The following is a 15,056-nucleotide window of genomic DNA, read 5'->3' as shown; positions in this document are numbered from 1 at the left end:
GTGTGTGTGTATTTGTGCATGTGTTTGCATATATGTTTATTTGTGTGTGTGTTTATTTGTGCGTGTGTTTGAATATATGTTTATTTGTGTGTGTTTATTTGTGCGTGTGTTTGAATATATGTTTGTGTGTGTCTTAAATCCGTGCCCATCTTTCCCACAACTCCATGTTTGAATCCCTCCGATCAGGTTTCTGCCCCTGCCACAGGACTGAAACAGCCCTTATCAAAGTCACTGTGTGACTGTGACCGTGGTAAACTCTCCCTCCTCATCCTTCTCCCCCTGTCTACAGCCTTTGACCCGGTCGACTCCACCATCCTCCTCCTACGCCTCCCCTCCGTCGTCCCGCTGGGCGGGACTGCCCTCGTCCGGTTCCATCCTTATCTATCCAGTCGTAGCCTGAGAATCTCCTGCAAAGGCTTCTGTGTGTGTCTGTGTGTGTGTGTGTGTGTGTGTGTGGCAGTAATGTTTACCCTCGGAGGGGTTTTTTGCACTGTACAATGTATTTCTACAGGGTGTTATGTGACACTCTGATTTTCTGATGCAGCCAGAGGGGAGACTGAGCTCGGTACTGGGGCTATTGGCCTGTATGATTGGCTAGTGATTTCACAATGGACGTTCCAGAGCCCAGTTAATCGGGAACACAGTCCCTAAATTCAATGGTTTTTGGTGACACAATGGTGGAGTCATGTCAGCTTGACTTAGTGGCTCTTTCTCGCCTCTGAGTCAGAAAGTCGAATCCCACTCCAGAGACTCGAGCCCCATAATGCAGGCCGACACTCCCAGTGCCAGTGCTGAGGGAATGCCGCACTGTCGGAGGTGCCGTCTTTCGGATGAGACGTATCCCCTCAGTGAGGGTCTGCGGGGGAGGTGGGGGGGGGAGTATTGCCGCCCTGGGACGGGAATGGTTATGAGATAAGGCAATAAAGCAGCATTTGTTTCGACTCTCTCATACGACGTCATGTTTGCAGGCAACTTAACTTCTGAGTAAAGACAGTCTAATGAAATAAACTCTTCCCCCCCCCCTCCTCCACCATAATCTTCAGTAAGTGAATGGTTCACCTGGCCTCGGAAATAAACCATTCAGTCTGAAGAGAGAATCCTGAGATCTTACTCTGCCCAGTATAGAACTGAGCCTTGATCCTGGATATAAACTGAATTAAAGAAAAGCCTTTCAGGACCTCCCAAAGCGCCTCACAGCCAGTGAAGTACATTTCTTGGAGTGTAGTCACTGTTGTAATGTAGGAAACGTGGCAGCCAATTTGCGCACAGCAAGATCCCATAAACAGCAATGTGAGAATGACCCAGATCATCTGTTTTTTTAGTGATGTTGGTTGAGGGATAAATATTGGCCCCTGGACACCGGGGAGAACTCCCCCCTGCTCTTCTTCCAATAGTGGCCGTGGGATCTTTTACATCCACCTGAGAGGGGCAGACGGGGCCTCGGTTTAGCGTCTCATCCGAAAGACGGCACCTCCGACAGTGCGGCACTCCCTCAGTACCGGCACTGGGAGTGTCGGCCTGGATTATGGGGCTCAAGTCTCGGGAGTGGGGCTCGAACCCACGACCTCCTGACTCCGAGGCGAGAGGCTGACACCTTTGGGGCCAGTGGCCCTGGATTAGGGGGGGCGAGAAATCAGCCAGGGCTTGTGCAGCGTTCTGATCACGGGGTCAGTGACCCTGCGGGCTGGATCTGCCTGCCCTGGCCATCGGCCGAGTGCAAGATCAGGCTGGACTGCGATGCCTTCTGCTGGTCGAATAGCCTCACCGCCCAGGGCCAGACGGGAAGAACGGGCACGTGGCTGTGGGTTCGGGAGGGCGGGCCAGCAGTCGAGGCCCCAGCGAGAGCCTCCGGGATTGGGCTGGATTCAGGTAGAGGAGGAGGGGTGGGATACACACTATCAAAATTCACAAACACTCATTCTGGTTCTCCGGAGCCAGCAATGGAGGACGGCCTATCCCAGCATGCACGGCAGGAGTGAAAGCCCTCCATTAAAACTACATGGCCACCGGGCTTTCACTGACCCTTGCCCTCCAGTGAGAGATGGCAGAGGAAATGGCCAGAATTACCAGCAGGGCCTGTGGACATGGGAACGGCTACCCTGAGGGTCGGGGATTGAGACGCTGACCTCCGACCGGCCTTTTTTTTTTGCAGACATGGCTCTGATGGCGGCTGTGCTGAGCAGGGGACTTGGCGAGGCGAAGGCCCAAAGCCTGAGGCGCCTCCTGACCGACAGGTGGGCCTCCGTCGCCATGGCGAGGAGCCTGGCTCATTCGACGCAGGTGAGAGGGCGGGGCCACCTGGAGGAGTCAGCGTGTGGGGGAGGGGTCCTCTGGGGAGGGGGATGGGGTATCTGGGGTATCAGCATGGGCTGAAGGGGTAACAGGGGTAGGTTTAGGTGGTGTCAGATTGGGTATATGGAGTATTGGGGTGTGTTTAGAGGGTGTCGGGGTGTGTTTAGGGGGTATCTGGGGTACCAAGGTGTGTTTAGAGGGTATCGGGGTGTGTTTAGGGGGTATCTGGGGTACCAAGGTGTGTTTAGAGGGTATCGGGGTGTGTTTAGGGGGTATCTGGGGTGTGTTTAGGGTGTTGGTGTGGTTTGGGGCAGCTGTGCACGTTTGGGGGGCAGCGGGGCACGCTTACAGGGAGGTTATCGGGGCGTGTACACGGGGTTGTCGGGGCACATTTAGGGGGTATCGGGGCGTGTTTGGGGGTATCGGCACGTTTAGGGGGTATTGGGACGCGTTTAGTGGGGTATCGGGGCGTGTTTGGGGGGTATCGGGGCCGTTTAGGGGGTATCAGCGCGTTTAGGGGGTGTCGGGGCGCATTCAGGGGGGTGTCGGGGCGCATTTAGGGGGTATTGGGGCGCATTAAGCGGGTATTGGGGCGGGTTTAGGGGGTATTGGGGCATATTTAGGGGGGTATTGGGGCATGTTTAGGGGGTATTGGGGCACGTTTAGGGGGTATTGGATGCGTTTAGGGGGGTATTGGATGCGTTTAGGGGGTATTGGGGCATGTTTAGGGGGTATTGGGGCATGTTTAGGGGGGTATTGGGGCACGTTTGGGGGGTATTGGGGCACGTTTGGGGGGTATTGGGGCACTTTTAGGGGGTATTGGATGTGTTTAGGGGGTATTGGGGCACGTTTAGGGGGTATTGGGGCACGTTTAGGGGGGTATTGGGGCACGTTTAGGGGGTATTGGATGCGTTTAGGGGGTATTGGGGCACGTTTAGGGGGTATTGGGGCACGTTTGGGGGGTATTGGGGCACGTTTAGGGGGGTATTGGGGCACGTTTAGGGGGTATTGGATGCGTTTAGGGGGTATTGGGGCACGTTTGGGGGGTATTGGGGCACTTTTAGGGGGTATTGGATGTGTTTAGGGGGTATTGGGGCACGTTTAGGGGGGTATTGGGGCACGTTTAGGGGGTATTGGGGCATGTTTAGGGGGGTATTGGGGCACGTTTGGGGGGTATTGGGGCATGTTTAGGGGGGTATTGGGGCACGTTTGGGGGGTATTGGGGCACGTTTAGGGGGGTATTGGGGCACGTTTGGGGGGTATTGGATGCGTTTAGTGGGTATTGGGGCATGTTTAGGGGGTATTGGGGGCATGTTTAGGGGGGTATTGGGGCATGTTTAGGGGGTATTGGGGGCATGTTTAGGGGGTATTGGGGGCATGTTTAGTGGGTATTGGGGCATGTTTAGCGGGTATTGGGGCATGTTTAGGGGGGTATTGGGGCATGTTTAGGGGGGTATTGGGGCATGTTTAAGGGGTATTGGGGCATGTTTAGGGGGTATTGGGGCACGTTTAGGGGGTATTGGGGCACGTTTAGGGGGTATTGGGGCATGTTTAGGGGGGTATTGGGGCATGTTTAGGGGGTATTGTGGGCATGTTTAGGGGGTATTGGGGCATGTTTAGGGGGGTATTGGGGCATGTTTAGGGGGTATTGGGGGCATGTTTAGGGGGGTATTGGGGCATGTTTAGGGGGTATTGGGGGCATGTTTAGGGGGGTATTGGGGCATGTTTAGGGGGTATTGGGGGCATGTTTAGTGGGTATTGGGGCATGTTTAGTGGGTATTGGGGCATGTTTAGGGGGGTATTGGGGCATGTTTAGGGGGGTATTGGGGCATGTTTAGGGGGTATTGGGGCATGTTTAGGGGGGTATTGGGGCATGTTTAGGGGGTATTGGGGCACGTTTAGGGGGGTATTGGGGCACGTTTAGGGGGTATTGGGGCACGTTTAGGGGGTATTGGGGCACGTTTAGGGGGTATTGGGGCACGTTTAGGGGGTATTGGGGCACGTTTAGGGGGTATTGGGGCACGTTTAGGGGGGTATTGGGGCACGTTTAGGGGTATTGGGGCACGTTTAGGGGGTATTGGGGCACGTTTAGGGGGTATTGGGGCACGTTTAGGGGGTATTGGGCACGTTTAGGGGGTATTGGGGCATGTTTAGGGGGTATTGGGGCACGTCTGGGGGGTATTGGGGCATGTTTAGGGGGGTATTGGGGCATGTTTAGGGGGTATTGGGGCATGTTTAGGGGGTATTGGGGCATGTTTAGGGGGTATTGGGGCATGTTTAGGGGGGTATTGGGGCATGTTTAGGGGGGTATTGGGGCATGTTTAGGGGGTATTGGGGCATGTTTAGGGGGTATTGGGGCATGTTTAGGGGGGTATTGGGGCATGTTTAGGGGGGTATTGGGGCATGTTTAGGGGGTATTGGGGCATGTTTAGTGGGTATTGGGGCATGTTTAGGGGGTATTGGGGCATGTTTAGGGGGGTATTGGGGCATGTTTAGGGGGTATTGGGGCATGTTTAGGGGGTATTGGGGCACGTTTAGGGGGTATTGGGGCATGTTTAGGGGGGTATTGGGGCATGTTTAGGGGGTATTGGGGCATGTTTAGGGGGTATTGGGGGCATGTTTAGGGGGGTATCGGGGCATGTTTAGGGGGTATTGGGGCATGTTTAGGGGGTATTGGGGCATGTTTAGGGGGGTATTGGGGGCATGTTTAGGGGGTATTGGGGCATGTTTAGGGGGTATTGGGGGCATGTTTAGGGGGTATTGGGGCATGTTTAGGGGGTATTGGATGCGTTTAGTGGGTATTGGGGCATGTTTAGTGGGTATTGGGGCATGTTTAGGGGGTATTGGGGGCATGTTTAGGGGGTATTGGGGGCATGTTTAGGGGGGTATCGGGCTACATTCGGTGAATAATAACCCTTCTTTCCGGTGCAGGATCGGCGCAGGTGTCGGCCGAGTGGGGAACGGGAGATCGGGAGCCGATGCCACGTGATGTCTCTGGCGAACAGCCCGCTCCGTGCCCGGGCAGAGATGCCCTCGCCCCCTGGCGGGGCGGGGAGAGGTCCAGCCTCATGCCAAACCGAACCCTTCAGGGATACGCCTGGAATCAACGCACGACTGTTCTCCCGCCCGCGGGTCCTGGCGCTCTTCTGCACCAGCTTCATCCGCCAGAACTCCTCCGCCGTCCGCACCCTGACACCGGAGGATCTACAGAAGGCCAGAGGCACCAAACGGTCCCCCAGTGACCAGGTCCCACGGCAAATGGTAACTCGGGTTAGATACAGAGTAAAGCTCCCTCTACACTGTCCCATCAAACACTCCCAGGGCAGGTACAGGGTTAGATACAGAGTAAAGCTCCCTCTACACTGTCCCATCAAACACTCCCAGGGCAGGTACAGGGTTAGATACAGAGTAAAGCTCCCTCTACACTGTCCCATCAAACACTCCCAGGACAGGTACAGGGTTAGATACAGAGTAAAGCTCCCTCTACACTGTCCCATCAAACACTCCCAGGACAGGTACAGGGTTAGATACAGAGTAAACCTCCCTCTACACTGTCCCATCAAACACTCCCAGGGCAGGTACAGGGTTAGATACAGAGTAAAGCTCCCTCTACACTGTCCCATCAAACACTCCCAGGGCAGGTACAGGGTTCGATACAGAGTAAAGCTCCCTCTACACTGTCCCATCAAACTCTCCCAGGGCAGGTACAGGGTTAGATACAGAGTAAAGCTCCCTCTACACTGTCCCATCAAACACTCCCAGGGCAGGTACAGGGTTCGATACAGAGTAAAGCTCCCTCTACACTGTCCCATCAAACTCTCCCAGGGCAGGTACAGGGTTAGATACAGAGTAAAGCTCCCTCTACACTGTCCCATCAAACACTCCCAGGGCAGGTACAGGGTTAGATACAGAGTAAAGCTCCCTCTACACTGTCCCATCAAACTCTCCCAGGGCAGGTACAGGGTTAGATACAGAGTAAAGCTCCCTCTACACTGTCCCATCAAACACTCCCAGGGCAGGTACAGCACGGGTTAGATGGAGAGGGGATGGGGTACTGGGGTCTGTGATCAGGGTGGGGGTTGGGGGTAGGGTGACCGATTCTGTGGGTTACAGTCTGATCTCTTGTTGTTTCAGCTCAGTGATAAAGCGCGGGAACTGAAAGTACCAGTCACCCGACTCGAACGATTGGCGAATTTTGGCGGTAAGTGCCGACGAATTATTGAGCGGTGAAGTGTGTTTCTCAGTGTTTGTGTGTGCGAGAGTGTGTGTGTGTGTTATCTGTCACTGTCCCTCTGTCTGTCTCTCCCATCACTTTCTGTTTCTGTGTCTGTGTCATTACCTCGGCCCGTCGCTCACCCTCGCCCTCTGCCTGTCGCCCGCTCTCGCCCTCCTCCTGTCGCCCGCCCTCCGCCTCCTTCTGTTGCCTCTCTCGCTTTGTCTTTCTCTCTCTCTCTCTCTCTCTCTCTCTCTGTCTTTCTGGTTTCTCTCTCTCTCTCTCTCTTTGTCTTTCTGGTCTCTTTCTCTTTCTCTCCCTCTCTCTGCCTTTCTGATCTCTCTCTCTCTGCCTTTCTGATCTCTCTCTCTCTCTGTCTTTCTGATCTCTCTCTCTCTCTCTGTCTTTCTAGTTTCTCGCTCTCTTTCTTTCTCTCTCTCTGTCTTTCTGATCTCTCTCTCTCTCTCTGCCTTTCTAATATCTCTCTCTCTCTTTGTCTTTCTGGTCTCTTTCTCTTTCTCTCTCTCTCTCTGTCTTTCTGGTCTCTCTCTCTTTCTCTCTCTCTCTCTGTCTTTCAGATCTCTCTCTCTCTGTCTTTCAGATCTCTCTCTCTCGGTCTTTCTGATCTCTCTCTCTCTCGGTCTTTCTGATCTCTCTCTCTCTCGGTCTTTCTGATCTCTCTCTCTCTCAATCTTTCTGATCTCTCTCTCTCTCGGTCTTTCTGATCTCTCTCTCTCTCGGTCTTTCTGATCTCTCTCTCTCTCGGTCTTTCTGATCTCTCTCTCTGTCTGTCTTTCTGATCTCTCTCTCTCTCTCTGTCTTTCTGATCTCTCTCTCTCTCTCTGTCTTTCTGATCTCTCTCTCCCTGTCTTTCTGATCACTCTCTCCCTGTCTTTCTGATCACTCTCTCTCTCGGTCTTTCTGATCTCTCTCTGTCTTTCTGATCTCTCTCTCGCTCTGTCTTTCTGATCTCTCTCTCTCTCTCTCTCTCTCTCTGTCTTTCTGGTCTCTCTCTCTCTCTCTGTCTTTCTGATCACTCTCTCTCTCGGTCTTTCTGATCTCTCTCTCACTCTGTCTTCCTGGTCTCTCTCTCTCTCTGGCTTTCTGGTCTCTGCAGGTGTGTCCACCTGCAGCTACTGACCGATCGTATCTCGGAGCTGGAGCTGCGGGTGGACTCACTGTGGAGCATCCGCGATGCAGAGAAACTCGTGGATAGCACGTTTAGCGAGTTGGTCACACCGCAGGTAAAGGGTATACAGGCAGGAAGTGAATGGGTGACCACCAGGAAGAGTAAGAGATGCAGGCAGGTAGTGCAGGGGTCCCCTGTGTCCATCCCCCTCTCAAACAGATATGCCACTTTGGATGCTGTTGGGGGGGATGACTTATCAGGGGAAGGCAGCAGCAGCCAACTTCCTGGCACCACGGGTAGCTCTGCTGCACAGGCTGGGAGGAAAAAGAGTGGCAGAGCTATAGTGATAGGGGACTCAATTGTAAGGGGAATAGACAGGCGTTTCTGCGGCCGCAACCGAGACTCCAGGATGGTGTGTTGCCTCCCTGGTGCAAGGATCAAGGATGTCTCGGAGCGGCTACAGAACATTTTGGAGGGGGAGGGCGAACAGCCAGCTGTCGTGGTGCACATAGGCACCAACGATATAGGTAAAAAAGGGGATGAGGTCCTAAAAGCAGAATATAGGGAGTTAGGAGGTAAATTAAAAAATAGGACCTCAAAGGTAGTAATCTCAGGATTGCTGCCAGTGCCACGTGCTAGTCAGAGTAGAAATAGGAGGATATTTCAAATGAATACGTGGCTAGAGGAATGGTGCAAGGGGGAGGGATTCAAATTCCTGGGACACTGGAAACGGTTCTGGGGGAGGTGGGACCAGTACAAACCGGACGGTCTGCACCTGGGCAGGGCCGGGACCGCTGTCCTAGGAGGAGTGTTTGCTAGTGCTGTTGGGGAGGGTTTAAACTAAAGTGGCAGGGGGTTGGGAACCTGAGCAGGGAGAGAGAGGAAAGCGTAACAGGAAGGGACAGAAGGTATGGAGTAATAGGTAAAGTGTTAAAAAAGGAAAAAGCAGGAACTAAGCGTCACAAAACAGATTTGAAAGTTCTTTATCTGAATGCACGTAGCATTCGTAATAAAATGGACGAGTTAACGGCACAAATAACTACGTATGGGTATGATCTTGTGGCCATTACAGAAACATGGCTGCAGGGTGACAACGACTGGGAATTAAATATGCCAGGGTATTTAACAATCAGGAAGGACAGGCAGGAAGGAAGGGGAGGTGGGGTGGCTATGTTAATAAAGGAAGGAATCACTGTAATACAGAGAAATGATATTGGGACAAAGCATCAAGATAATGAAACAGTTTGGGTGGAGATAAGGAATAATAAGGGAAAAAAAACATTAGTGAAGGGAAAAAAAACATTAGTGGGCGTAGTATATAGGCCTCCTAATAGTTGCAACTCTGCTGGAAGAAGTATTAATCAGGAGATAGTCGGGGCATGTAATAAGGGAACAGCCATAATTATGGGGGATTTTAATTATCATATTAACTGGACAAATCAAATTGGGCAGAGCAGCCTTGAGGACGAGTTCATTGAGTGCATCAGGGATGGATTTCTTGAGCAGTATGTAACTGATCCTAAAAGGGGGCAGGCAACCTTGGACCTGGTCCTGTGTAATGAGTCAGGATTAATTAATAATGTCCTAGTTAAGGATCCCCTTGGAACGAGCGACCACAACATGGTTGAATTCCATATCCAATTAGAGGGTGAGAAGGTTGATTCTCAAACAAGCGTACTGAGCTTGAATAAAGGAGACTATGATGGTATGAGAGCGGAATTGATTAAAGTGGACTGGGAAAATAGATTAAAGGGTAAGACGGTACATGAGCAGTGGTGTTCATTTAGGGAGTTATTTTACAACTTTCAAAATAAATATATTCCACTGAGGAAAAAAGGGTGTAAAAGAAATGACAGCCACCCGTGGCTAAGTAAAGAAATCAAGGATAGTATCCGACTAAAAACAAGGACATATAAGGTAGCCAAACTTAGTGGGAGGATAGAAGATTGGGAATTCTTCAAAAGACAGCAAAAAGTAACTAAAGGATTGATTAAGAAAGGGAAGTTAGATTATGAAAAGAAATTAGCAAAAAATATAAAAACAGATAGCAAGAGTTTCTATAGTTATATAAAAAGAAAAAGGGTGGCTAAGGCAAACATAGGTCCCTTAGAGGATGAGACCGGGAAATTAATGGTGGGAAACATGGAGATGGCAAAAATGCTGAACAAATATTTTGTTTCAGTCTTTACAGTAGAGGACACTAAGAATATCCCAACACTGGACAAACAGGGGACTCTCGGGGGGGGGGGAGCTAAATACGATTAAAATCACTCAAGAGATGGTACTCAGTAAAATAATGGGACTCAAGGCGGATAAATCCCCTGGACCTGATGGCTTCCATCCTAGGGTCTTGAGGGAAGTGGCAGTAGGGATTGTGGATGCTTTGGTGATAGTTTTCCAAAATTCCCTGGACTCAGGAGAGGTCCCGGCAGATTGGAAAACTGCTAATGTAACACCGTTATTTAAAAAGGGTAGTAGGCAGAAGGCTGGAAATTATAGGCCAGTTAGCTTAACATCTGTGGTGGGTAAAATTTTGGAGTCTATTATTAAGGAGACAGTAACGGAACATTTAGATAAGCATAATTTAATAGGACAAAGTCAGCATGGCTTTATGAAGGGGAAGTCATGTCTGACAAATTTGCTTGAGTTCTTCGAGGATATAACGTATAGGGTGGATAAAGGGGAACCAGTGGACGTAGTGTATTTAGACTTCCAGAAGGCATTCGACAAGGTGCCACATAAAAGATTATTACTTAAGATAAAAAATCACGGGATTGGGGGTAATATTCTGGCATGGGTGGAGGATTGGTTATCGAACAGGAAGCAGAGAGTTGGGATAAATGGTTCATTTTCGGACTGGCAACCAGTAACCAGTGGTGTTCCACAGGGGTCGGTGCTGGGTCCCCAACTCTTTACAATCTATATTAACGATTTGGAGGAGGGGACCGAGTGCAACATATCAAAATTTGCAGATGATACAAAGATGGGAGGGAAAGTAGAGAGTGAGGAGGACATAAAAAACCTGCAAGGGGATATAGACAGGCTGGGTGAGTGGGCGGAGATTTGGCAGATGCAATATAATATTGGAAAATGTGAGGTTATGCACTTTGGCAGGAAAAATCAGAGAGCAAGTTATTTTCTTAATGGCGAGAGACTGGAAAGTACTGCAGTACAAAGGGATCTGGGGGTCCTAGTGCAAGAAAATCAAAAAGTTGGTATGCAGGTACAGCAGGTGATCAAGAAAGCCAACGGAATGTTGGCTTTTATTGCTAGGGGGATAGAATATAAAAACAAGGAGGTATTGCTGCAGTTATATAAGGTATTGGTGAGACCGCACCTGGAATACTGCATACAGTTTTGGTCTCCATACTTAAGAAAAGACATACTTGCTCTCGAGGCAGTACAAAGAAGGTTCACTCGGTTAATCCCGGGGATGAGGGGGCGGACATATGAGGAGAGGTTGAGTAGATTGGGACTCTACTCATTGGAGTTCAGAAGAATGAGAGGCGATCTTATTGAAACATATAAGATTGTGAAGGGTCTTGATCGGGTGGATGCAGTAAGGATGTTCCCAAAGATGGGTGAAACTAGAACGAGGGGGCATAATCTTAGAATAAGGGGCTGCTCTTTCAAAACTGAGATGAGGAGAAACTTCTTCACTCAGAGGGTGGTAGGTCTGTGGAATTTGCTGCCCCAGGAAGCTGTGGAAGCTACATCATTAAATAAATTTAAAACAGAAATAGACAGTTTCCTAGAAGTAAAGGGAATTAGGGGTTATGGGGAGCGGGCAGGAAATTGGACATGAAGCTGAGTTCGGATCGGTCAATGCCCTGTGGGTGGCGGAGAGGGCCCAGGGGCTATGTGGCCGGGTCCTGCTCCGACTTCTTGTGTTCTTTAGATTTGTGGTTGGGATCAGATCGGCCGTGATCTTATTGAGTGGCGGAGCAGGCTCGAGGGGCCGATTGGCCTACTCCTGCTCAGATTTCTTATGTTCTTATGTTCTCTCTCTCTCTCTCACTGTCTTTCTGATCTCTCTCTCTCTCTCACTGTCTTTCTGATCTCTCTCTCTCTCACTGTCTTTCTGATCTCTCTCTCTCTCACTGTCTTTCTGATCTCTCTCTCTCACTGTCTTTCTGATCTCTCTCTCTATCTCACTGTCTTTCTGATCTCTCTCTCTCTCTCTCTCTGCCTTTCTGATCTCTCTCTCTCTCTGTCTTTCTGATCTCTCTCTCTCTCTCTCTCTCTCTCTCTCTGCCTTTCTGATCTCTCTCTCTCTCTCTCTGTCTTTCTGATCTCTCTCTGTCTTTCTGATCTCTCTCTCTCTGTCTTTCTGATCTCTCTCTCTCTCTCTGTCTTTCTGATTTCTCTCTCTCTGTCTTTCTGATCTCTCTCTCTCTGTCTTTCTGGTCTCTCTCTCTCTCCTTTCTTTCTGGTCTCTCTCTCTCTCTCTGTCTTTCTGGTCTCTCTCTCTGTCTTTCTGGTCTCTCTCTCTCTCTGTCTTTCTGGTCTCTCTCCTCGCTCTGTCTTCCTGGTTTCTCTCTCTCTCTGTCTTTCTGATCTCTTTCTCTCTCTGTCTTTCTGGTCTCTCTTTCTCTCTCTGTCTTACTGGTCTCGCTCTCTTTCTCTCTCTCTGTCTTTCTGGTCTCTCTCTCTTTCTCTCTCTGACTTTCTGGTCTTTCTCTCTCTCTCTTTCTCTCTCTCTGTCTTTCTGGTCTCGCTCTCTTTCTCTCTCTGTCTTTCTGATCTCTCTCTCTCTCTGTCCTTCTGGTTTCTCTCTCTCTCTCTCTCTCTGTCTTTCTGATCTCTCTCTGTCTTTCTGGTCTCTCTCTCACTCTCTCTCTCTGTCTTTCTGGTCTCTCTCCCCACTCTCTCCCTCTCTCTTTCTGTCTTTCTGGTCTCTCTCCCTCTCTGTCTTTCTCCCTCTCTCTGTCTTTCAGGTCTCTCTCTGTCTGTCTTTCTGGTCTCTCTCTCTCTTTCTCTCTCTCTGTCTTTCTGGTCTCTCACTGTCTTTCTGGTCTTGCTCTCTCTCTCTCTGTCTCTGTCTTTCTGGTCTCTCTCGCTCTCTGTCCTTCTGGTCTCTCTCTCTGTCTTTCTGGTCTCTCTCTCTCTGTCTGTCTTTCTGGTCTCTCTCTTTCTCTCTCTCTGTCTTTCTGGTCACTCTCTCTCTGTCTTTCTGATCTCTCTCTCTGTCTTTCTGGTCACGCTCTCTCTGTCTTTCTGGTCTCTCTCTCACTCTCTCCCTCTCTCTTTCTGTCTTTCTGGTCTCTCTCTATTTCTCTCTCTTTCTGTCTTTCCGGTCTCTCTCTTCTCTCTCTCTCTGTCTTTCTGGTCTCTCTCTCTGTCTTTCTGGTCTCTCTCTTTTTCTCTCTCTCTCTGTCTTTCTGGTCTCTCTCTTTTTCTCTCTCTCTCTTTCTGGTCTCTCTCTCTCTGTCTTTCTAGTTTCTCGCTCTCTCTCTCTCTCTCTCTTTCTCTCTGTCTTTCTGGTCTCTCTCTCTCTCTTTCTCTCTCTCTCTGGTCTCTCTCTCTGTCTTTCTGGTCTCTCTCTCTCTGGTCTCTCTCTCTCTGTCTTTATGGTCTCTCTCTCTCTGTCTATCTGGTCTCTCTTTTTCTCTCTCTCTGTCTTTCTGGTCTCTCTCTGTCTTTCTAGTTTCTCGCTCTCTCTCTCTCTCTCTGTCTTTCTGGTCTCTCTCTCTTTTTCTCTCTGTCTTTCTGGTCTCTCTCTTCTCTCTCTGTCTTTCTGGTCTCTCTTTTTCTCTCTCTCTCTCTTTCTGGTCTCTCTCTCTCTGTCTTTCTAGTTTCTCGCTCTCTGTCTTTCTGGTCTCTCTTTTTCTCTCTCTCTCTCTTTCTGGTCTCTCTCTCTCTGTCTTTCTAGTTTCTCGCTCTCTGTCTTTCTGGTCTCTCTCTTTCTCTCTCTTTCTGTCTTTCTGGTCTCTCTCTTCTCTCTCTCTATCTTTCTGGTCTCTCTCCCCCTCTGTCTTTCTCTCTCTTTCTCTCTCTCTGTCTTTCTGGTCTCTCTCTCTCTGTCTTTCTGGTCTCTTTCTTTCTCTCTCTTTCTGTCTTTCTGGTTTCTCTCTCTCTCTGTCTCTCTCTCTCTTACCCTGCCTGTCTCTCTATCTCTGCCATTTTGTCTCTCCCTTTGGCTGTGGGTGTCTTTCTCTCTCTCTCTCTCTCTCTGCCTTTCACACTCTGTCTCTCTTTCTCTGTCCACCTTTGTTTTTCTGTCTCTTTCTCTCTCTCTCTCTCTCTTTCTGCCTTTCACACTCTGTCTCTCTTTCTCTGTCCGCCTTTGTTTTCTGTCTCTTTCTCTCTCTCTCTCTCTCTGCCTTTCACACTCTGTCTCTCTTTCTCTGTCCGCCTTTGTTTTTCTGTCTCTCTCTTTTTCTCTCTCTCTCTCTCTTTGCCAATCTCTCTCTGAGCCCTGCTCACTTTCTCTTTCTCTGTATGTGTCTCTACTAGTACCTTTATCAGTTTATGCTTCTCAGTATCTGTGACCCTGTCTGTCCGCCCCTCCCTCGCTGTCTGCCCGCCCCTCCCTCGCCGTCTGCCCGCCCCTCCCTTGCCGTCTGCCCGCCCCTCCCTCGCCGTCTGCCCGCCCCTCCCTCGCCGTCTGCCCGCCCCTCCCTCGCCGTCTGCCTGCCCCTCCCTCGCCGTCTGCCCGCCCCTCCCTCGCCGTCTGCCCGCCCCTCCCTCGCCGTCTGTCCGTCCGTTTGTCTGTCCCTCCCTCCCTCTCTATCTGTCCCTCCCTCCCTCTGCATCCGTTCCCCCCTCCCTCTGCGTCTGTCCTCCCCTCCCTCTGCGTCCCCCTCTGTCCGTCTGCCTGCGTCCCCCTCTGTCCGTCTGCCTGCGTCCCCCTCTGTCCGTCTGCCTGCGTCCCCCTCTGTCCGTCTGCCTGCGTCCCCCTCTGTCCGTCTGCCTGCGTCCCCCTCTGTCCGTCTGCCTGCGTCCCCCTCTGTCCGTCTGCCTGCGTCCCCCTCTGTCCGTCTGCCTGCGTCCCCCTCTGTCCGTCTGCCTGCGTCCCCCTCTGTCCGTCTGCCTGCGTCCCCCTCTGTCTCTCTTGGTCACATACAGAAGATCTTTTGCAGCGAGAGGCCGAGACCAGTTGAAAGTGTCTCACATTCTCCGAGTGACAGCGCATCATTGCTGCTCTCAGCGCGCTGACCAAGAGCAGGAACGTCACAGGAAAACACGGGAGATGCCTCCCGATCCCAAGTAAACCTCCCAGGCCCCGGGGGAGGGGGGGAACTGAAATGCTTTCTGTTGCATAGAACAACAGAGCAGCTGAGCCTCAGACGCTCAGTGGGCCCCTCTGGGAATTAATCATCCATTGACCTGTTTGTCTTTTGATATAATTGTTCCAGTTTAATTCAGTCGGTCAGGCGCTGGCTAATAATTTTAAAATCACAGATTACTGTGTATGGGAAT

At 50.8% G+C, this 15,056-nt stretch overlaps 1 protein-coding gene across 1 annotated transcript in view; it reads left to right on the top strand.

Moving 5' to 3' along the window:
• Positions 1 to 2,155: 2,155 nt before the first annotated feature.
• LOC137306525 (atypical kinase COQ8A, mitochondrial-like) overlaps positions 2,156 to 15,056 on the top strand; it is a 37,276-nt gene continuing 24,375 nt past the window's right edge. The window contains exons 1-3 of the mRNA XM_067975792.1: positions 2,156 to 2,280; positions 5,224 to 5,553; positions 6,427 to 6,493. Coding sequence (XP_067831893.1) covers positions 2,164 to 2,280; positions 5,224 to 5,553; positions 6,427 to 6,493 — 514 coding nt within the window. The 5' untranslated portion in view covers positions 2,156 to 2,163. The remainder of the gene's footprint in view (positions 2,281 to 5,223; positions 5,554 to 6,426; positions 6,494 to 15,056) is intronic.

This window comes from Heptranchias perlo, chromosome 43, assembly GCF_035084215.1.
Source record: "Heptranchias perlo isolate sHepPer1 chromosome 43, sHepPer1.hap1, whole genome shotgun sequence".
NCBI lineage: Eukaryota > Metazoa > Chordata > Chondrichthyes > Hexanchiformes > Hexanchidae > Heptranchias > Heptranchias perlo.
Note: the sequence above shows the minus strand (reverse complement) of the source record. Positions and strands in the feature narration are given on the sequence as shown.